The sequence below is a fragment of the Sapajus apella genome, unplaced genomic scaffold (assembly GCF_009761245.1).
Source record: "Sapajus apella isolate SASKATOON/1434 unplaced genomic scaffold, GSC_monkey_1.0 scaffold58, whole genome shotgun sequence".
Lineage (NCBI taxonomy): Eukaryota > Metazoa > Chordata > Mammalia > Primates > Cebidae > Sapajus > Sapajus apella.
Genome location: NW_022436998.1, coordinates 9,673,841 through 9,697,811, shown reverse-complemented (window position 1 = coordinate 9,697,811; position 23,971 = coordinate 9,673,841). Strand labels below are relative to the sequence as shown.

The following is a 23,971-nucleotide window of genomic DNA, read 5'->3' as shown; positions in this document are numbered from 1 at the left end:
GATTTTGAAATATACTTTCCTGTTGGAGAATAATAAGTTCTCCTATAATACATGAAGGTATTTGGCAATCTAAAGATTCTAACTACTTTGAGAATTGGAGCTCCTTTGACAACTTACTGCCATTTATTCTATTAGGTTGGTGCAAAGGTTGCACCAATTACTTTTGCTCCAACCTAATATATGTTGAACATTCACATATTAAAAATTTTCAATATAAGAGTAAAACGAGGAACCATTACTGACTTTTCCAATAATTCACAGATATACATTCTAAGTGAAGAAAAGTAGTTGTCCACAGTCTCAACGCCTGACATTACCGTCATTTTACAAGTTCTAAGTATGATAAATAAAAAGTTTCTCAGGTACCAAAGAAAACCTGTGCTTCTTCAGGTATCTTGTTATCTGAACACGTGTGATCTAGTTGCCTGGTTAGGTGTGATAATATAATTCTAAACTTTCTGAACCATTCCAGAAATCAGAAAGAAATTCAACCTTCAAAGAAATAGAATTTATCTATGACAGAGCCAGTTCCTTGTTCTTTAAGATGGCACTTTCCAATTAGAAGGTAAAGGGAGTGAAAGATATAGCAATATATTTTTTCTTTTTAAAACAATTAACCGATTATCAGAATCACCATGATGTACCTTTTTATATTAAAACGGGGTCTTCAATTTTAGTAGCCTGGAAATAGTAGTTACTGGAAATCAATGATAAAATGCATCCACACTTATGAGTTAATACACTCAAGCTGGAATTTAGTGAATCATTATCTGTAGAAATTAAGAGTATAAAAAATATAATATTATCTTTTCTACATTGAAGGATTCTTTAAAAAGACATTTCATAGAACCAGTTCAGTGTCCAAAAGTCCTTGTGCACAACCAAATTATTACTGATATTTAGCTATGATTTATGTGTATGAAATCTAGATATTATTTTCAGTTTAATTATCTTCATGAACAAAAATTAGCCAAAAAAATTTATTCCTTTGGCTACAGAAATAAATAATATTCTTTCAAACCCTTTTTGTAATTTTTATTTATTTGTATGATAATGTTGCCAGTTGGTGAGTACATATGAAAATGGCTATATACAATCAAGAAACTGAGTATTTAAGGCAAACACCTGAATACTGAGATAAACAAACATCCAATTGTGTTATTTTCCTTTGTCTTGAATACTCGGGAAATTCTGCTTTGTTGATGTACCCTTAATGTTTATAAGCAAGTTAAAATAATGCATCAGTCATCACTGGGAAAACTAATTATTTCCCTTAGTGTTAATGGACTGTACAATATAGGCTGTCTCTCAGCACCACTGTTGTGGTGGTTTATTTTTTCCTCAGGGGAAATTAAACTAAACTTGTTGCTTAAAGTTTGTTCAATTAATGTCTTCTTACAGGCAATAACAAGAGTAAAATTATTCCACATCCTGTGCATTGTGCTATATTTTAATAAAATGAAAGTTACCTCCCGAGTAATACAATCTCTCCCTTCTCACTGATTAACATGTGAGGAACGCTATCTTAGAGCCCCCTTCTCAATGATAAAGAGAAGAGCCCCCTTTCTTTCTCCTTTGTTCTCTCCCTGGGAATGAGGACTCTGGCTCTCATGGTTCCAGCTCTCTGAAAGGAAACTCTTTCCCCCAGACATAGAAGCCACCTGTGGACAGTGTCCATTCCTCCTAAGAGGCAACCCCCATTTTCCAAATGGTAAGTACTGGGAGTTCGTCCAGCAAATATAAACATTTAATCAGTCATATTAATAGCTTTTGTCTATTATTGAAGGCGTAAATACAGTACTTAAGAAAATTCTTACTCAAATTGAGAATTTTTATTATCAGCTTAGTCTTCGCCAGCACTTCCGCAATCCCCTGTAAGACTAGCTACATTTTAGTGAAAGATTCTTGGCTCCCTCTGGGAGCCGTATAATTGCCATATATTTTATTAGAACAGATTCTTAAAAATGTATACCATAGCCTGAGATCTGGGGCAGTTATATTGGTTTTTAGTAGAAAGCTATTAGCTTCTTTTGTTGGAGTTTTTAAGAGCTGCATTTAGAGTAGTATGCTGTGGGACTATCCTCATATTCAGCTTAAATTGTTCTATCTTAACCACAGTGACATTGTTAAATATATTACCGCAGTACCACAGTGCCTATCACATTTTCTTCACCTACTAACCTAGGAAAGCCATCAAAGAAAGAGATGATAAGATAGAGAATTCATGATGGCCCCTAAAAACACACCTTACCCTGTAGCTTTCACAAATCAACTCCTTGCTACACTGTTCTAGTATTGTAACTGTGAATGGGCATCAAGTTCACTGCCTTGTAGACCCACCTGCTCGTCCTTTCTTCTCTGATTTCTCATCTTTAATTTCCCATGGCATCAATTGCTGAGAAATCACAAAGGCAAGACTTGAGAACTTCAATCTTGAGATTTTAGGGATGGGAAGTTTTGAGCCTTGATGACTGACCCTCTCTGCCTTTGCCTCCAGTTCCCTCCATACCCTAATCCTTCTTATGCATTCCTGCTAAATTAATTTTAAGAATGCAGAGCTAAATTCTGACACCTGCTCAGATACCTTTAATAGCTTTCTGTCATCTACCAAATTAAGTTTAGATTACTCCTTTTGGTATTTTCAGAGGAAATATGAGAGCTAGAATTTGGGGAGCTGAGGATGAGGTGTCAGGCAGCTGTTGCAGGCACAGGAGACTGGCGGGAACAGCCAAAAACTCTCTAAAGGCATCACCAACTGAATTTTCCCATCTCTGTACTATTGCTCAGGGTGTGTCTTTGCCTACAATGCTCTTGTCCCTGTCTCTGAACATGTAATATTAAATTTGACCTAGATATTTCTGTCAATTTGGAACACCTACTGTACTTTTTCCTCAGAGGACTGATTTTTATTCTTATAGTATGGTCTTTTTGCTCTTGCATCATTACAAAGATCAGATAACAGGAGAAAGGGGAAAGAGCTTGGTAGAAACTGGAAATGACAAAAATCATGTAGGTGTGATTCGGTGATTTCTAAAATCTAAAACTTAGTTGGTCTGTATTAATTTGCCTAATTAATTTCTATGTCATACAGAAAATGCATATGTATGTTCCGCTCACAGTTAGTTTTAACTATCTCCAACTTCAATCCCTAACATTATGGCTACAGTGACCTATTCTTACAAATCAGAGTAAGTCAGTATTTTCTGGAAGTTTGGAGTAGGAAAAAAAGCTGAAAACCACTAACATGGGGGAAAATTATGTTCATTACACAGATAAGGGCCCCAATAATTTGAGAAAAAGTATTTTTATCCAATTATAACTGCTACTCAAATTATAATTCCAAACATTGAATACTGATATGATTTGAGTATTATCCCCTCCAAATCTCATGCTGCAATGTGGTCCTCAATGGTGGAGGTAGGGCCTGATGGGAAATGTTTGAATCACAGGGTGAATCGCTCATAAATAGCTTGATGATCTCCCCATCGTACTGAGTGAGTTCTTACCCTGTTAACTCACACAAGACAGCTGGCTGTTCAAAGGAGCTTGGTACCTCCTCCTCTCTCTCTTGCTGCCTTTTCTGCTATGTCACACACCTGCCCCCCATTCACCTTCTGCCATGAGTAAAAGCTTCCTAAGGCCTCACCAGAAGCTGAGCAGATGTTGGCAGCATGCCCATAGTGCCTGTAGAACCATGAGCCAAATAAAGCTCTTTTCTTCATAAATTACCTCAAGTATTCCTTTATAGGAATGTAAAGTGGACTAATACAAACACCTTGTCTTTTACAAGAGTGTTAGACATTAATCCACTAATTCTTATGTCATGCCTGTATCCACAAAAGAAACAATTAACAATATAAAAACATAAATAAAACCAGATGAAGAAAAGTTAAAATAACAAAAGTAAAATTTCCCAAAAAAAAATGCATACTGTATTCCCAATACTAAGTTACTCTAATTGAACATTATACCTAAGACTAAACTCATCTCGGCAATAAGGGAAATGTGTTTGCAATGTCTGACTAACTAAAGTATTCACATTCATCAGGGGACAGTACAAATGCTGTCCCAGCACCAAGACCTATAAGGAATTTATCATATGGATATACAAATCCTAGATAATAGGCCGGGCATGGTGCCTCTTGCCTATAGTCCTAGAACTTTGGGAGGCCAAAGCAGGAGAATCACTTGAGCCCACGAGTTCAAGACCAGCCTAGGCAACGTGGCAAAACCCCATCTCCACAAAACGTACAAAATTTGCTGGGCATGGTGGCACACACCTGCAGTCCTAGCTACTCATGAGGCTGAGGCAGGAGATTTGTTTGAGCCCAGTAGTTCTGGCTTCAGTGAGCTGAGATTGTACCACTGCACTCTAGCCCAGGTGACAGAGCAAGCAGTGTCTTAAAAAAAAACTCTGGATATTATTACCAACAATTTATCTGAAAACAATTCTTATACCAATTAGAGATGGATATTTTAAAGCATTTCAACATTTCTATGGAATACTACCATAGTCTAGGCATTTTAGACATTGATGGCTAACTATTCCAAAATAGAATTTAGAAATCCTAAAAAAAATGGATAGCTAACACTGGGCTTTAACCTGTCTCTCTCAAATATCAAAATGTTTCAATAAACTTTCAACAATTTATAGATAAATTCATGGATGAATTCTCTGACATGTGTCATAAGTGTCAGGAGTTGATGATGTTGAGTAGAGAGGTACACTCAAATGTTAGAAGACAGAAGAAATGGCTTTCCACTGAGAAAACAAGGAAGCTCCATTGTTCATATTAAAATTGGCTCCTGAGTTTGAAATGGCTAGTCCAAGGTTATCCCTTTGTATTTCAAAGTGATTCCATGGCCATTAGTTTCATCCTATATTCCATACAGAAGCAATGGATAGAATTTATTGGTTAAGGAGTTCCATTAAATGTTTTTTCCCAAAAGCATGGTTTTTTTCCCCAAAACAATGCTTCCCATTATGTTAGACTTTTTATTAAAGTCTAGCATATTGTTTATCTGCACTCATTTTATCCAGTTTTAATTTAAAAGAGTGGTTCTCAAACTTTTTGGTCCCAGGACCCTTTTGCATTCCTAACAGTTTGTTTATATGTGTTGTATCTCTCTACATTTACCATATTAAATAGTGACTGGAAAGTTTTAAAACATAAAAGTATCCAAGCATACATACTATTATCTGTTTTAGCCTCTAAAAAATACTCCACTATAACCTGGTGAGACAATGAAAATGAAAAGGAAAATAATGCCTTAGTATTAAGAAAATAGTTTTGACCTCATGAATTTCCACTAAATAGTGTCAGAAACTCCCATGAATCTCCATATCATATTTTGAGAACCACTAGTTTAGAAGAACCACCACTAACAAAGGAAAAATAAGCTATATGCAAAACAAACCAGAAAAAAAAAAAGGTGACACTCCAGGCATGCACGTATGTCTTAAAGTTGTCCCCTGTGAAGGATGCACTCACCTGATGCATCACACAAGGAAAACACAGGGGGATGACCACATTAGACTGACTCGCAATTATTAGCCCCGTAAGCCTTTCCTATCTTATGGAGCTAGGCACTCTCATCTAGCTTAGATTATCTCCAGAAAGACAAGGAGAAACTGGTGGCACACAGAACATTATCAATCCATCTGGTAATCACTGACTTCATTATGACTCATGGAACATGTCCATGCCTTAAAGTAGAGAGGTATTTACATAAATTGCAAAAGACAATCTATGTGGCTGATAGAAAAAAAATTGCTAATTGTATTTACGTTTCTCTTACTTTTTTTTTTCTTCATTTAGCACTGTTTGTTCAATACCTCCCTGTTTCCCCAATTCCTAGCTCCTAGAAACCTCCATTCCACTCTCTGTTGTTATGAGTTCTACATTTTTACGTTCTACAATATAAGTAGGATTATGTAGCATTTACCTCTCTGTGCCTGAGTTTATTTCACTTAGTACAATGTCCTCAAGTCTCATCCATGTTGTAAATGGCAGTATTTTCTAAGACTCAATAATATTTTATTGTGTGTGTGCAGATACACATATAAATACACACATACCATATATGTACACACATATATATGACATATATAAATATATATATATACATATATACACACACCACACTATTCTTTATCCATGCATCTGTGGATAAACACAGATTAATTCCATGTCCTGGCTATTGTGAATATACTGTAGTAAACATGGGAGTGAAGATATCTCTTTGCCATACTGATTTGATTTCTTTTCGGTATGTATTCAGAAATTAGATTACTGGATCATATGGTAGTTCTATTTTTAATTTTTTGAGGAAGCCCATGCTGTTTTCCATAATGACTATAACAATTTACATTCCCATCAACAGTGCATAAAGATTTCCTGAAGATCAACTAACTATATGCATGGGTTTATTTCTGGGCTCTCTAAATGATTTAATATCTTATCGTTTCATAAATCTTATTTTGTATATGTATTAGTTCAGATAGCCAAGTATTTAATGTATATAAATACAATGGTCAATGTGTTAAAAAACATTAACATGGTGTACACTAAAAATATTTGCAAACTGTGGTATTTTATTTGATTAAAATATTTTAACCAGATAAATTAAGATTGACAATATTAAGTGCTGTTAGAATCTGGAACAAACCTCTTTTATATTTTTGGGAGTGTAAATTAGTTCAACCACTCTGCAAAATTATATAGCACTATCTATAAAAGTTAAATATATCCCTCCTATATAACCCAGAAATTTTATTCTCACATGTATACTTAAGAGAAATGAAAGCAAACACTCACCAAAAACATGCTCAAGAATGTTTCCAGTAACTTTATTTAAACTAGCCTCAAAATGGCAATAATCCAAATGCTCTTTGTCCGTAAAAATGAATAAACAAATGGTGGCATATGTATACAACAGAATGCTACAAAGCAAGAATAAATTACTGATACACACAGCAAAAGGTATGACTCTTCTAGATATAATGTTTAAAAAAAGAAACCAGACACAGAAAAGTACATACTACGTGATTCCATTAATCTGAAGTTAAAAAGGGGCAACACTAATCTGTAATGGTAGAACTCAGACTAGTGGTTACCTTAGGCAGAGGAGATTAACTACAGTGGGATTGGGGAGTGCCTTCCAAGGAACTGGAGATGTCCTATATTTTGATCTGGTATTTTTTACATGAGTATATAAATGTGCAAGCATTCACTGATCTGTACTTTTAAGATTTGTGAATTTTTCCATATTATAATATAGTGCAATAAAAAATATTGGAAGAGTTATAACCAAATTAGGAAGTACTCAATTTTCTCCCCATCAAATTAGAAAGGATCTGTGAAAATCTTTATGTACATGAAAACCAAAAGTGTACAGTAGGCTTAAACGCAAACCACAAGTTTTCCATTACAAAGCCATAAATCAGTCGCACTTTCCTCCAGGATCTTTCCCTGACATTGCCATTTTCCAATGCCTGAGAATAACCTGATTAGCTCCTGCTCTGAAGCCATAGCAAGTATATGGGTGAAGGTGTTAGGGGTGGTCCTAAGCTCTTGGGAAATGGTGGGAAAAAACGACACAGAATCTGATAATCATGAGGTACGTCTCTGCTTCCGTAGGTTGGACATTTTGGGGACACAGGTCCTACCACACAATAGGTGCTCAAGGTGCACCCAGTAGGTTGAGGTTATATTGCCTTTCATTCTAATGCTTTTTTTTTTTTTTTTTTGAGACAGAGTTTCGCTCTTGTTACCCAGGCTGGAGTGCAATGGCGCGATCTCGGCTCACCGCAACCTCCGCCTCCTGGGTTCAGGCAATTCTCCTGCCTCAGCTGGGATTACAGGCACGCGCCACCATGCCCAGCTAATTTTTTGTAGTTTTTAGTAGAGACGGGGTTTCACCATGTTGACCAGGATGGTCTCGATCTCTTGACCTCGTGATCCACCCGCCTCGGCCTCCCAAAGTGCTGGGATTACAGGCATGAGCCACCATGCCCGGCCCATTCTAATGCTTTTTATTATTACATCTACCCTATCCCTGGTCTCACAGAACTAAGAATCTTTAAAACTGGGATAGAGAAGTAGATGGTGGCAGCATAAGACAACAAAGAAGAGTTTGGAAAATTGTAATATTAAATAACATGGAAGGATATAATATTAAATTAGCAGCAATATTAGAGCTGCATAGTTATGAGTAACATAATTAGGTTAAAAGTTGCACATAAACAGGAAAATAGTTGCACATAAAAGTTGCACATAAATAGTAAAATCCTTAAATAGCTATCAGTAGGTATCTGACATTAGGTATTTTTGGAAAAGTGACTTTACAATGATTTGTCTTTTCAGTTTCTATAATTTTTATAAAATATATTCTTTATTAATTTATAAGTTGCACATTGAGTAATTTTTAAAAGTTTTTATTTTATATTTTTAAAAAAGCTATTTGAAACCCATATAATGGTGTCACCTCTGCCTCAACTGTCATGATGATGAAGCTTTTCATTCTCAATGATTATGAATTTACTATTGACTTCAGCTCTCCTCAAGTCATGACTTTTTCCTGGTATATCAAGATCTTTAGTTACAATGTTGCTCCAGTGTGATTCACTCTCTAATTCTCTGTCTTCAGCATAGACCCTCAGCTTCATAAAAATTCCAGATCTGTCCTTATATGCTCCTGAAGCTGTATGGCTTATTTCCCTGTTTGCATTCTGGCTCTTTCACCAAAATTTCATTCCTTCTAGGGGGTCTGTTACTCCTGTAGACTCTGTTTCCTTTTCCTGACTCCCCCAAACACTATCTCTGTTTATTTTATCACATTCAGCTTCAGCTAACTCTGTAGAGATCAAATGAATTGGCATGGATGGCAGCAGGACACGATGAGCCAGGTAAGATCAGGATAAGACACATAGACAAGTTCTTGGACCAAAATAGTGAGATATGCAGAAATATGGACCTAATGAGGCTTGGTGACTGCTATAGTTTGGATGTTTGGCTCCTCTAAGTCTCACGTTAAAATTTTGATCCCCAGTGTTGGAGGTTGGGCCTAATGAGAGTTGTTTGGGTTATGAAAGTGAATCCCTCATAAATAGATTAATTCCCTGGGCAGGAGGGGAATAGGGTGAGTGAGTGAGTTTTCTATTAGTTATTGTGAATGTTGTTTGCCAAAAAAGAAAAAGAAAAAAAAAAAAAACCTGGCACCTCCCCTCTCTCGTTTCCTTTCTCACGGTGTGATCTCTGTAATGCCTTCTCCCCTTTACCTTCCACCATGAGGAGAAGCAGCCTGAAGCCCTCATCAGAGGCCAATGCTGGCACTGTGCTTCTTGTACTCCATGGTTCTCATGGAGAACCTTGAGTCAAATAAACTCTTTTCTTTATAATTTACCCAGCCTCTGGTATTTTTTTACAACAACAATAAATAGACTAAGGCAGTGACAAAGCCAGTACTGAAGAGAGACTATGTATGCATGTGCTGCAATTCTCAGAAAGCAAACATCTAGGGATTCAATAGGAGAGATCAAACACATTTTATAGCATTGTATCAGCAGATTGTTGTGAAATTTACACCAAAAATATCTATTTAAAGAAGTCAACCATGGATTTTGAGATGCCAGAGTAATCTAACAAGGGCTATAAAGAAGAAACGCCACTTGGAAAGGAAAGAAAATATCTCTTTTCTGGTAAATTTGATTTTTTTTTGTAATCAAACAGAGTATCTCCTGTCTATATTAAGGGGTTTCAAATTTAAGTAGAAACTGTTTAGTGCTAGAAAGACAATATGTTAGAATTCTGAGAGTCAGAAAGAGTGAAGACTGAGTGAACTGTCATTAGTGAGACAATATATTCTTAATGTAGGTTAAATATATTCTGAAATGATATTCTAGAAGATATTCCAATCTTCTTGCACTGGTTTGACTTCTTATCCAATATTCTATATCCAATATTCTTATTCTATATGTCCCATATAGAATTTATTATATATTCAGATGGTCCAATCATTGCTACTACATTCCTAGCACACTGTCTTCCACCTGTCAGGATAGGTGTCCAACTGGGCTTAAAATACGAATTGGACACATTTAATGCAGCAGAATATACCAGATTAAATGAAAAAAAAAAGTAATCACCTGTTGTTTATACATAAGTCTTACCTTTAAGAAGCAACTGACTACACTTATACACATGAATGCATTGATTTATTATGAATGAGAGAAGGAAAGAAAGGAGAAGAGGGAGGAAAAAAGGAAGTTAATGTCATTTAGAATAATATTCATTAACTGAAGACAAGTCAATAACTTCTCGCTGCTTAGTATTTAACTACTTTTCATACTCATTTATTGGTTAGTCCTACAGTATTTTGTCATATTTTTATCCAGACAAGACTGAAACATAAATCAAAAATAACAACAAAATCTGTCATTCCTTCCAGCCCCACTGCCCCAAACACCAAGACCTATTTGAAGAAGCAATGCTAAGTATACATAGTTTAAGGCACATAAAACCAACCTAGAGTCAAAATTTGTAAGAATTTAGAATTCTGTAGAATTAAAATTCTTAAATTTTGATGTTTTTTTTTCTTGCTCTAATTATTCGCTGTATTCCTGTTAGATTTATTTATGGATTTAATTTATTTAAAAAATAAAACAAACAAATCCATACTCCAAGGTAACTTTGATTTATCTTTGTTTGCACAACAAACCAGAACACTTAAGTAGTTTTTTCCAAATATGGAATACAATATTTATCCATTGGACCCCTTTCAGCCAACAGGGAAAACAGTATTTATTTAATTGCTTGAAAAATACTGAATAATTTTAAACATTCTATATGTATTTATAAAATAAAGTTGTGCTGCTTAATTAGAATCTTTCTGGGCTTTAGCATAAATATTCTATCACTTATTATATATATACAAAGTAATTAATAAAATTACATAATTATTAGAACTCAAAGAAAAAAATCCTCTCTCCTCTGTTTTAACTTTTAAAAATCTCAGATTCAACTATGGATGGACGATTCCACACACACGAACCCAAATTCTATATTAGAAACTTTTCCCAATAATTGAAATGTTTATAGAAATTTACTTCCAAGAAATGCTTTCCATTATTTATAGTTATCATGATTTTTTCACATATTCCAATTTATATTACTTTTTTTATTCTATAAAAATTTTAAAATATTTGTTCTATTATTCTTCCTCTAACATTACCCATTTTCAGGAAATTGGCCTGATAAAGTAACAGAATGAGGATTTTGGGATTGGGCCTGGTTTTAAATCCAGTTATGTAATGCTGGAAAACTGCTAATTTTCATGATTTCAATTACAGCTTCAGTAAAACGGAAATAACATCAATTTTCTTAAAGGAGCTTGTCAAAAATTAAGTGAGATAATACTGTGTGTAAAAAGGCAAGTGCTGGCTTATTCTATTTTGGGTTTTGGTTTTCCCTTGATCTCTCTTACTGCTCTGAAAACACTCACAACTGGGTTTGGTAAAGGGAGTGTTCACAATGAAGCCCCTGGTTCTGCTGTGAAGCACTGTGCCCATGCTGCCTCGAAGGGCTTCCCTTTCCAGGGGTTGCTTTCCTTGCACCCTACAAAGAGTCAGAAAATCAGGATCCTCAGATTCATAGACACCCATGCTGCCCAAAAGCCAGATTCTAAGCTGTCCTTTAAGAGTTCACCTTGGTAAAATCATATTGGTAAATAAATTATGATTAACTTTATTCCAAGCCATAAACAAAAACAAAAAAAGGACCTATAAGGCTAATTCCACCTTTTTCATACTGTTTCTAAACTGAGGATCTTATGTACTTGCCTCTTCCCAGGACAGACAAAATATACGCACCAAGAAGCTTTCTTTGTCTAAATTGCCTAATATTTACTTTGTGCCTCAGCAGTATTTTCTCATTCCAACTTCAGATTCTCTAACAGATTTCTCTTCAACTATGAGGAAATGGGTTTCTATATCAAGCAGAGAAATCTATGTTGCTCAGATCCCAGAAGACCATCCTTTTTAATATTCCCAGTAATTCATGGATTCTTTCTGAATTGTTTGTTACAAAAATGGTTTTCCTTATGGAAAAGAACTTACAGATGAACGAATCCTTTGCTTACAAAACATTTTACGAGCATAGAACTGCTATTAGGCTCCATCTGAATGACATAGAAATCAAATAAGCCTTACTACAGGAATGATTTATAAGGTTCAAAGCTACAACAGGCTAGAGGAATATTAAACTGCTTTGTTATACTGTTTTAGATTTTTGAAACCCCCAAGTTTCAAGAAAGTATTCCTATGGAGATGGTGAGGAAAAGTTGCCTAGTACCCTTAAAGAGACTAATACCTCCAAACCCAGGCTCGGGGAGGGGCAGCATAATGAATCAATGTATTAAGCCCCTTAGCTGGGGACTTAGTCTTTTCTTGGACTAAACAGGACATACCTGTGTGAGATTCATTACTGACTCAAGTGGGAGATTTTATCACAAATATAATCAATTGAGTATCTTATTAATTATTTGCAAGAATTAGAAAAACTTACACATATGAAGGTAAAAGTACCAATATGAAATGTGCAGATGAATACTTTTATAAAAATTAACCTACAATTGTGCAAATATCTGAGAATACATTGTCTTTTTTTTTTAAAGCGATCAATATGGAGACATTTGTGCAAATGCTACATGACAACATGAAATTAATGGCCACTTTTAGATTTACCTGTTCTTTGTGTCATCTTTAATAAGAATGAATCTGCTACCATGAAATGGTCTGCCAGCAGGTCAACTTGAAAATGGGGTGAGAAAGTGCCTCTTTATTTATTCTTCCCATTATTTCCCTTCAAATTAAAACTATACCAGCTTTGTCAAGGTTAATTCTAATTCAGGCTTCACAATCTTCTATAAAAGCTCTATGAAAGCTCAAAGCTTAAGAGCTCAATAGGTCTGTCACTGATTCTTAAAAAAACAAAAAATAAAATAAAATAAGTTCCAACAGCCCCCAAACTGTTTTAATATCCACCTTCTCTTTCCCATCTGCATTTGTAAATTATAGAAGAAAAATCTGGGGAAAGGGAAATCATTAATTTTCTACAAACTGATTAGACAACATTGTATTTTATATTATTTGTTCCCAAAAAATGGAACCTTCATTCCTTCAGACAAAAGTGTACAAAAGATACTCTGTATATGAACAATCCAATTCCTCAAAAGATCACAGAACATAGCCTAAGCAAAAACAGGTCTTACTTACAGACTACAACCTGTGCTTGGGGAGTTCAAAGGCAGGAGGGTAAAAAAGGACCAGAAACACAATGTCTGAATGTCTGCAGAAGACACTGATCCTGAGCTGTGAGTCATTTTAATATTTGTGTTTGAAAATCATGGTGCCTGCTTATGTACAGGTGGTGGGTCTCCAAACCACCAAAAGCAATTCAAAACCACTGAACCTATGAAATTCTAAGACACTGCCACTTGTTTAACGTGATAGCTCTTAAGCTATTATTGAGCATTTATTTGAGAACATATTCTAGAGGGATGAAAGGAAGGAAAAATACTACTGAGGTTTGAGAGAAGGCCACTGAGAGAGAAAAATATGGTGAATACAAAACCCAACTACTCCAAGAACAAAATCAACCTATGGCTTAAATCTTCAGGCTGAGTAAATGCCAATTTAATGAGAAAGACAGCAAGGTGCAGGGATACTAATATTTGAGCATCCAGAATTTATTAAGGCAGTATAGGGTGGAGTTTAAGAGTATCAGTTCTTAAACAGATGCTGGCTCTACCCTGACTACCTGTGTAGTTTTATCTGTTTGGTCTTAGTATTCTTATCTGTAAAATGGAAATGATGTTATAATAGTACTTACTTTATGAATATTTTTGAGAATAAAATAATACATCCACAGCATTTTCAACATTGCTTGGCACACACTCAATAGATTTTTACTAGCATATTATTTTGTTTATTTCTAATTATGAACCTTGATAGTGGAAGGGTTTACTACTTTTTTTATTGCACCTAAGTGTAAAGAATCTCGCCTAAGATTATTTGGTTGGTGCAAGCGTGATTGAAGTTTTTGCATTGCTAAAATTTGCCATTTGATATTGGAATACATTCTTAAATAGATGTGGTTAGGTTATACATCATTTTAATGCACATTTCTCACTTTTTGCTTTTTTGTTAATGACTTATTACTTGTTGTTCATTTTATGGTTATTTTAGACAATGGAAATGATGTTAGACAAAAAGTGAATTCAAGAGATTATCTTATTTGAGTTTGAAATGGGTCCTAAAGCAGCAGAGACAACTTGCAACATCAACAACACATTTGGCCTAGGAACTGCTAATGAATGTACAGTGCATTGGTGGTTCAAGAAGTTTTGCAAAGAAGAGGAGAACCTTGAAGATGAAGAATATAGTGGCTAGCCATCAGAAGATGACAACAGCTAGTTGAGAGCAATCATTGAAGCTGATCCTCTTATAGCTACATGAGGAAGTCGCAAAAAAAAACTCAACAGTCATTTAACATTTGAAGCAAATTGGAAAGGTGAAAAAGATCTATAAGTGGCTGTCTCATGAACTGAGCAAAAATTTTAAAAAAATTGTCATTTTGAAGTTTCGTCTTCTCTTATTTTATGCAACAACAATGAAGTATTTCTTGATCGGTTTGTGACATGCAATGAAAAGTGGATTTTATCCAACAACCTGTGATGACCATCTCAGTGGCTGGATGAAGAAGAAGCTCCAAAGCAGTTCCCAAAAGCCAAACTTACACCAAAAAGTCATGGTCACTTTCTGACGATCTGCCACCAGTCTGAACCACTGCAGCTTTACGAATCCCGGTGCAACCATTACATCTGAGAAGTATGTCTAGCAAATTGATGGGACGCACCGAAAACTACAATGCCTACAGCTGGCATTTATCAACAAAAATGGCCCAATTCTTCTCCACAACAACTCCCAACCACACATCGCACAACTGATGTTTCAAAAGTTGAATGAAGGCTAAGAAGTTTTGCCACATCCGCCATATTCACCCGACCTCTCACCAACTGACTACCATTTCTTTAAGCATCTCCACAACTTTTTGCAGAGAAAATGCTTCCATAACCAGCAGGATGCAGAAAATGCTTTCTAAGAGTTCATTGAACCCCTAAGCATGGATTTTTATGCTACAGAAATAAACAAGCTTATTTCACACTGGCAAAAATATGTTGATTGTAATGGTTCCTATTTTGATTAGTAAAGATGTGTTTGAGCCTAGTTATAATGACTTAAAATTCACAGTCCATTACTTTTAAGTCAAAACTGCAATTATTCTTGTATCAGCCTATCATATACCTATAAATGGTAAAACCAGGATTTAAACCCAGGCACTCTTCATATCAATAAGTCATACAAATACTTAAAATACTTGAAATATATTTTCTACTTTTATCTTATGTCCTAGATAAGTGGTTCTCCAAGAATGATCCCAGACTAGCTGCATGAGCAACAGCTGAGAACTTAAAAATGCACATTTTCTGGCCTTATTCCACATCTATCATTAACAATGGATACCATTCCACATCTATCATATCTGTGCAGTTACTTTCTCTTTCCATGGAGGATATGACAACTTAGGCAAGATCTTCACAGAATATTCTATAGGAAAGGTAAAACTTTAGGACATATGTTTATCAAGATTGTGGAGAATTTTACCTTGAAGATTTTGAACAAAAGAAAGGCGATATTCTAGGACAGTAAAATTTCAGACTTGCTCAGGCACCAGGTCATTTTATTAGCAATTTTCCAGGTGATGCTGGGCAGCTCTCCTCACCAATCTAGGCTCAGTTATCTCATCAGCAGAATGAATAATCTTTCACGTTCCTTACAACTTTAAATTCTACTCAACAAAGTCTAATTATCTCCCTGACTATACTTTTACAAATATGATAAAATACAATAAAAATATCAAAACTAAAGTGCCTGTTGGATTGAGTTATCAAAAAAATATGAAACTATAGATTTTCAAATTGTACCAAAGATGATAAAGCGTGTAAGAGGTTTAGAAATTTAATTTCTAAAAGATTGAAAATGAAGATATATAGTTAGAATATAGACAAAAGTTTATATAATATTGAATTAATAATATAAGTAAGTTGTCTTTGTGGAGAAGAAAAACAAAAATATTACTAAACTACCCTCACTTCAGTTTATTGTAGTAGGGAGCTGCCATCAGAAAACGAACTATGAACTACAGTCCAGGTAGGGTGTAATAATCAGACTAGGAATTCAGAAACCTGAGTTTTAGTCTAAGCTCTCTTTTCCACTAGGTATGAGCTTATTTTGGCCTCTTTGAGACTCAGTTGCTTCAGTTATAAAATGCGCAGAGAAATTAAACTACATCACATCTCAGATTTTTCTAAATCTAAAATCATTTAATCCTTGTTGACTCATCAGACCACAGAGGTGATGATGCATCATTATGTAGGTCCCTTCTAATGCCAGGTGAGGCAGAAATCACAAGACAAGAAAAATGTAAAGCTATCAAACAGAAGTTTCAGAAAAGTTTGGTTGAAGTATGGCCTATAGGCAGAAGTCAAAGGGTGATCTCAACATAAAATTATCCTGATAGTCAAGGCCATTCTCATATCAAATGAAAGTATAAAGTTTCAATAACAAGGTCATACTTTTCTAAGGGAAAAACACTTACTTATATATGTATATATAAATAAGTAACATATTTATTCAATAATATGTTGGATGTATATATAAATACTATTGTTTTAGAGAACAAGGGGAAAGCACAAGTAGACTTGGGGCTCACTGTCTAGTAATGAAGACAAGAAAGCTTTACACAGCACTAAAATCTAGCAGGAGTTTTAGAAAGAAAATTATGGAAGAAAGAGGGATGATCAAAGCAGCTCTATGACTTGCCAAGGGCCCACCCATCCTCTTGATCCTTTGTATATGGATGCTACAAGGCCCCCATAGAGGGCCATCAGTTTTGGACTTTGGTTACAAAGTACCTCCCAGTAATGAGGGGTGCCTGGCAAAGATCTACCCTTCTTCTTAGAAAAGAGGCCAAACCATATGATCAATACTTTTTAAATAGAACAATACCTTCAAGTTCTTTAACAGTTGGAGAGTCAGGTGGGAACCAAATTATCACCAAAAATCTTCAAAGTCCTTGAACTTAACAATTATTTTTATTTAAAATATAATGCAAAGCTGAGTGGTGAACACTATTATTGCCCCATTTAACTCAAGGAAGGGAAATCAGACATTTATAAGAGTTTTCAGAGCTATCAGACTCTATTTTCCACTATGGCAGATATACCTGATGTGTCATCACATCTAGGAGATACATCCATTCGAAGGGAGGGGAGTCTTTTGGGATAATCTTTATTAAGAGGAGCCATGGAGCATATAAGGAGATGAAAGAGTACCATGTGACTGGGACAAGGGAGGATGAGAGAATGAAGAAGATGAAGAGTGAGATGAGTCTGGAGCTGAGCAGTGCCAGGGCAGGCAGGGCTTGGAAGACAATGGCAAGAACTAGGTAGGCTTTCTCCTAGGAGTGATGGGAAGGTATAGAAAGGTTTAATGCAGGAAGGATGACGTGAATACATCTGTCTTACCAAGCAGATGAAGCAAATATTTTCTGAGGGTCAACAGGATCTACTGTGTAGCTTAAATCCCAAAAAGCCCCTGTCGTCTCTGATTTGTCAACAGAGCAAGTGATATAAATTGGGGCCCACAACCACACCTACAACTTCACCCCAATGGTTACACAGCTACATACTAGTGCTCCTCTGGGTATAAATGCCATTCCCAACAGCAGCAACAGAGAATATGCTCAGAGAAACGCGACACAGATTAACTCTGGCAGTTATTTGGCTCATTTTTCAGAATCTGTCTTAAAAACAACAGTATTATTTAGCAGCCAAAGAGGACAGAAAATCCTGGCAACTGGCAAAATCATGGTTGGACCTATAGCAATCATGCCATGCTTAGTAGCACTGCCCTTTGAATACCTTTTTTTTTTCTATGATCTGCATAGGAACATCTGTGTTTACATCAGGGAATCTGAAATACAGGCACAAAAGAAAAATGACTAAATAGAATTAAAAGAGCCAGAATCACAGTTTGATATGGCATCTAATAGCAAAGAGGGGCCAACCCACATGACTGGGAATTACAAAATGGGTAAATACAAGGGAATAAAAATAAAACCCAACTTTGACAATAAAGAAAAACTCTTGCCTATTAGCAGTGCATTTATATGCCTGGTGTGTCCCATTTCTCCTCTTCAAAACTTACGTGCTTATTCAGAAAAATAAGGAGAAACAGTGGCATAACAAGATAAGCAATGATAGAGGGTCACTCTCTTTTAGCCTGTGGCAGCTCCTGAAATTCCTCAGTTGGGAAGGCACTGGGATGTACAACAGAAACCCCTACCGAGAAGAATTCTGATAATTTGCATGATCCTTTGCTAGAGTTTGCATTTTTCTGATAGCATCACCATCACTTTACCCCTTTAACTTGTTCACAAAGTATAAAGTATATGATACCTATAGTAGAAAAATTTAGATGCAAGTTTTATTTAGACATAGAAAAAAAAAAAATCTCCCTCTTCACAGATTGCTTTAAAGCACTTAAAGTCAATATTTTTATAAGTTTAAGTAAGCCTTCCTATATAGGTAGTCATATTCTTGTTTTTGTTTTTTGAGACAGGGTCTCTCTCTGTTGCCCAGGCTGGAGTGCAGTGGTGGGATTTCAGCTCACTACAGCTTTGACTTACCAAGCCCAAGCGATCCTTCTACCTCAGCCTCCTGAGTTGCTGGGACCACAGGCACATGCCACCACACCTGGTAATTTTTCTATTTTTCTATTTTTTGTGGAGACGGGGTTGCGCCATGTTGACCAGGCTGGATTCAAATACCTGAGCTCAAATAATCTATCCACTTCAGCCTCTTAAGGTGCTGGGATTACAGGCATGAGCCACTACACCCGGCTGAAGTCATAAAAAATGGACTGACTTGATGATAAAAAAATCTTTGAAGTTTTAAATGATGTAAAAGAGAGACAACCAAATATTTTAAAACCAACAACAAACAGGGAGATAAGAATAATTCTGAAGTTATAGTAAAACAATTAATTAATTTTGGTCTTCTCAGTTTTAGATAGTATCTATCATTGAAGCTATCACACCATCTCCTAATAGTCTTGCGAAATAAATGGTGTCAAGTATAGCTAACCTGGGAAGGTTAAGGAGGGGTGAATATTATTCACTCTTTTAGCTTTGGGAGCTCAGAAAAAGATACCCAGAAGGGAAGGCCTCAGAAGTCCTTTCTCTCTGACCTTCTCCTGCCTCCTATCTCTGGCTTCTCATTCTCCCCAAGGCAAGCCATAGACACTAAAATTCCTCTTCCCCAAAGCAGATCATAGAGACAGACTCCTTTTTCCCAAAAGCCATCCATAAAGCCTAAAAATATTACTCTAACCTTCTCTCGTTTTTCTGTGTGACAGCTGTCATAAAGAAATTAAGATTCCCATTCCAAAGGAGTCCTACCTCATACCTGGAAGGAAGAAATGCTACCACAGAGAGGCTAAGAAGAATCTGGACAGGCCTTGCTAGGTTTCCTCACTGAGGCCGCTAACATTAAAGCACACTCCTTTTGTTCAATCACAATTCTATGGCTGCCCGTTATTGATTAAACCTAAGAATAAATATGGAGTTTTCCCTAGTATTGTTAGGATTTCATTCAGAAGGCTACTGTGTCATCTAAAAGTTTAATTAAATACATCTATAATGCTCTTCTCCTGTTAACCTGTCTTTTTATATCGGCGTGATAGCCATGACCCTTAAGATGCAGAAGAAAGGGATGGTACCCTTTCCACTGCTACATGGCTTCATGGATGTGTCTTGTACAGAAGCCTGCACCACTTACAAGGTCCCTATGCTTGATTTAATGCTGTGCTGTCAACATCTTTAATTTTTTTAATCAATTTTTGAAAGAGGTCCTGCATTTTCATTCTGCAGTGAGTCCTGAAATTATGCACTGGCCCTGTACTCACTGTTCTACAAAATGCCTATCTATCTACAAAGCAGTAAGTTTTGTGACAAAGAAGAATACAAAGATACTTAAGAAATAACCCTAGTCCTAAAAAGCATATAGTCCAGAAGCAGAAATAAATTTAGTAGTCAAATTACAATAAAACAAAGCAGACAATAAAACAAGTGGCAGAGATGAAGCTCCAGAAGAGGGAAGAGGTGACTTCTCAGTGTAATAAGGTAAGTATCTGTGGAAAGGCAGCTTATAGTGGGATCCAAAAAGCAGAGAAGGATTTAAACACCGACAGTGATGAAGGAGAGAGGCAGGAAGAGAAAGAGTGTGCTGTGGAAAAGCACAGGGAAGGCATGGGTACATGGAATTGTTTGGTTTGCAGGAAGTGAGAAGAATCCAGGCTGAAAAATCTTGCTGGTTTTGGCTTCAGGAGGGCCTTGAATGTCCAGCTAATGAGGTAAATAATGCAACAGGAACTGTGAGCCATTGAAAAAATTGTGGAGAGAGAACTAGTTGGTCACAGTTGTAATTTAGGAAGATTAAATCTGGCTTCAGGCAATGATGGTCATCGTGTCACCTCTCTGGACTCCAAGCCCAGTCCTATGTTCACAAACAATGTGAACTTGATGTTTTATGGAGTAGCCAGACAGAAAGTGACATCCAAGTCAGCATTCACTTCTTTTTTATTCAGCCAGTTAAACTCTGCTAGCTCTATTCTGACCAACAAAAAATGTTCACTTACTGTGTAGAGCCAATTTTATTGTTTAAGATTTGAATTTGAACACATACACAGGTACACGCACACAGAGGGAAGCACCTCCATCTCCTGAAATAGTGCTGCTAGAAAGAGTTCTTGTTAGACGCATTTCGGATAGCATTGGCACTCAATCCATTTTCTTGGAAAAATAAACTTACAGAAGCTAAAATCAGCATCATAAGTGTCCAATGCTTAAGTATGTGAGATGAATAATGGACTGTATTCTATAGGTAAGCATTTCATTGATTACCAGTTGTGATCTTTATTAGAGCTGCACCAGAAGAAATCAATAACTCTTGAACTTTAAAGCTTGAAATGAATATTCATTCTCTCTGTCTCTATCTTTCATCATATACACACATACACACAACATATGTACAGATATATATGTAACACATACATGCATATATATCTTACCCAATATAGAAGACACCTGAATAATTTAATTTCCTTGAAAACTATATTAAATTTCAAATTGGAATTTACATTTCAACCTCTTCTAAGTGTTTCATCCAATCACATTGAGAAAAAATATATAACTACCCTGCTGACAGTAATTTTTCAATATATTATTACTTGACATCAAATTAGAATTGTATTATCCCTTTAGCATGAATATAAAATGACTTATATGGAAATAAACAATGTATAAAAGATAAAGCAAAAGAAAAATACATTAACCACAAGAAATATTCAAGTAAGGAATATCAAAAATTCATCTTAGGTAAATTCGGTAGATACCTATTAAAATGTATCACTAAAACAAAATGTGAATTTGACTTTTTAGCTTCATTTTAACAATTTATTCACCAAAAACAAAAACCAAAACAAAAAAGTTAAATATGTTATCAAAAAGAAATCTTAATTAGCAGTATGCTCATTAAATGCTCATCTAATTTGTGTATTACTATTTAATAATGGTTCTGCTTTCAAAAGAAAAGTAATTTTAAAAATAAGTGCTTTTTAAAAAGTCATGAGAATTGTCAGTATTCTTTTCAATTATAAGATAATATATTTTCTTTAGAATAAACTTAGAGACAAAGAAATTCATTTCAGTGAATATCAATGTATTTCTAAGAAATAAAAAGCTGGTTTTTATTCTAATTTCCATCCTATATTGAGTTATCATGATAATATATAATATAAAGGAAAGGAAAGCTTTTGATATTTCAGAACTATAGCATAAAATAAATTTTATTTGGGAAATTAAGCTCAGGATTGAAGGATAATAAGCTATTTCTTAGAACTTTTCCATCTTAATTATCTGATCTTTCATATGTAAACTCACACGAGATGACTCAGCCTGACAGTGTGAGTCTATTTAGAAGAGGTGTCATAAATACATTAACCAATAAATAGTTGGAGATGAATTCAATATCCTTTTTTTGTTCAAGCACATTTGTTTCTCTGAGTTGCTCAGTTCTATGAGAAAATGGCTGAATATATGTCATGAAACTCTGAAGTTCTGACTTAACCATTTGCCGTGTAAACTGACACCAGAAATATAAAGAAACTTGTTCAAAGTCTTACATCACATCTCCACAGATTTGTAGACTATTATGATTGAGAGAAAGGCAAAGTCTTCAGGGTGCTGCATTTCAGAAAATAGGGCTAAACGCAAAGTAAACACTCTCACAAGAGAAAAGAAAGCATCTTACCTTTTTAAAAATTCCATATACTCGGTATGCTTGATGAGTCCTGTCCTCATCATTATTGTTTGAAAACATTGTCGATCAATGGCCCAGAGTTTCACATTTACAAGAGCTGGAGAAAAATAAAAGAGAAACAAACATGGAAAAATTAATTAGAGAATTTCAACTGTGAACAACATCCTGCAAAAGAGATGAGTTATTTATGAGAAGCATGAAAATGATGAACTTTTAACACACATTTAAAGCTAATATCACGATGCTGTCCTATTTCATTAAAAAGTCCTGTATGTTTACAGGCAAAACGTAGTTCATAATTTTCTAGTAGCATTATTATCTACTAGAAAGATTCCTATTGCCCTTGCTTTTATGACTGTTAGGGGTTGACAGTGTATAAGCACACATAGCAAATATTTAGAAATTCAAAGCTATACATTAAGAAAATAGCGTGAAGAAAAAAAGACGTTCACAAGTAATAATAGAGCCTTGTAATTACCCAGCATGGTGTTAATGGCTCATATGACCATATTTTGATTATAAAAAGTAGAGGTAAAATTTCATTTTTCAGGCTTAGGGGAGAATTTACATAATAGAAATAATAATTACACAATGTTTTCCACACAAAGCTTGTTTTACAAATCAAAATCTGTGCCCAAAGTTGCCACATGGTAGTTTTATTAGACACGTTTGTTGAATTTTAATTTCTTCTCTTAACGCACCATCTTTTGACAGTGCATAATTAAATGTTGAAGCTGAATACCCCACAACTCAACCATTTTATCTGTTAAGCACATGACTAAGAGAAGTTTAAGAAAAAGACAAATGTTATAGTATATAGCAGAACAATCTATTATGATAAACTTATGTTTTCAAAGAGCACGTTAAAAATTTTGGTAATTATATTGGTATAATGGCATATGAGAGACTATTCTCTTTATTTTCATATATGTTTTCATATTGTCATGACAGAAAATATTTTAAGTTAGCAAATGCACTAAAAAAATATATATGTATTAGAGTCAGAGGGTGTGTGGTCTGAGGAAGATCTTTGAATAGGGCCAGGATATAGTTCATTGAGCCAAACATAAAAAGACACAAGAATGCAATTCTCTCTGCTTCACAGTTCTCAAGAGTAAGCCCAATGAATGCGATGGATCATTTGGGAGTGAAGGAGGGAAAAAAAAAGTAATCAGAGGAATTAGGACATGTGTGTGCCTTGTGGAGAGGAGCTAGAAGTAGTAACACACAAAGAAAAAGGGGAGAAGGAAGATAAGAGGAATACTGTACTCCAGAGTAAACCCTATCTTTAAATCGTTCCTATTTTTTTCTTGCAAAATTTAAACTGTAAAACTAGAATATGACTGACTTCTCCCTTGGCCAACTCTATATTAAAGAAAAACAAAACATGCTCACTTAGGTAGAAATAGAACAAAGCATCCAGAACTTGTGTGCGCATGGCTCCATTCTAAATGTTTTTTACAAATGACAC

General features: G+C 35.3%; 1 protein-coding gene across 3 annotated transcripts in view; it reads right to left on the bottom strand.

Moving 5' to 3' along the window:
* Nucleotides 1-23,971, bottom strand: part of PRKG1 (protein kinase cGMP-dependent 1) — a 1,332,247-nt gene that overhangs the window by 472,634 nt on the left and 835,642 nt on the right. For all 3 annotated transcript variants that reach the window (XM_032245676.1, XM_032245675.1, XM_032245677.1), the window contains one exon: nt 22,492-22,597. In XM_032245676.1, the coding sequence (XP_032101567.1) occupies nt 22,492-22,597 (106 nt within the window). The remainder of the gene's footprint in view (nt 1-22,491; nt 22,598-23,971) is intronic.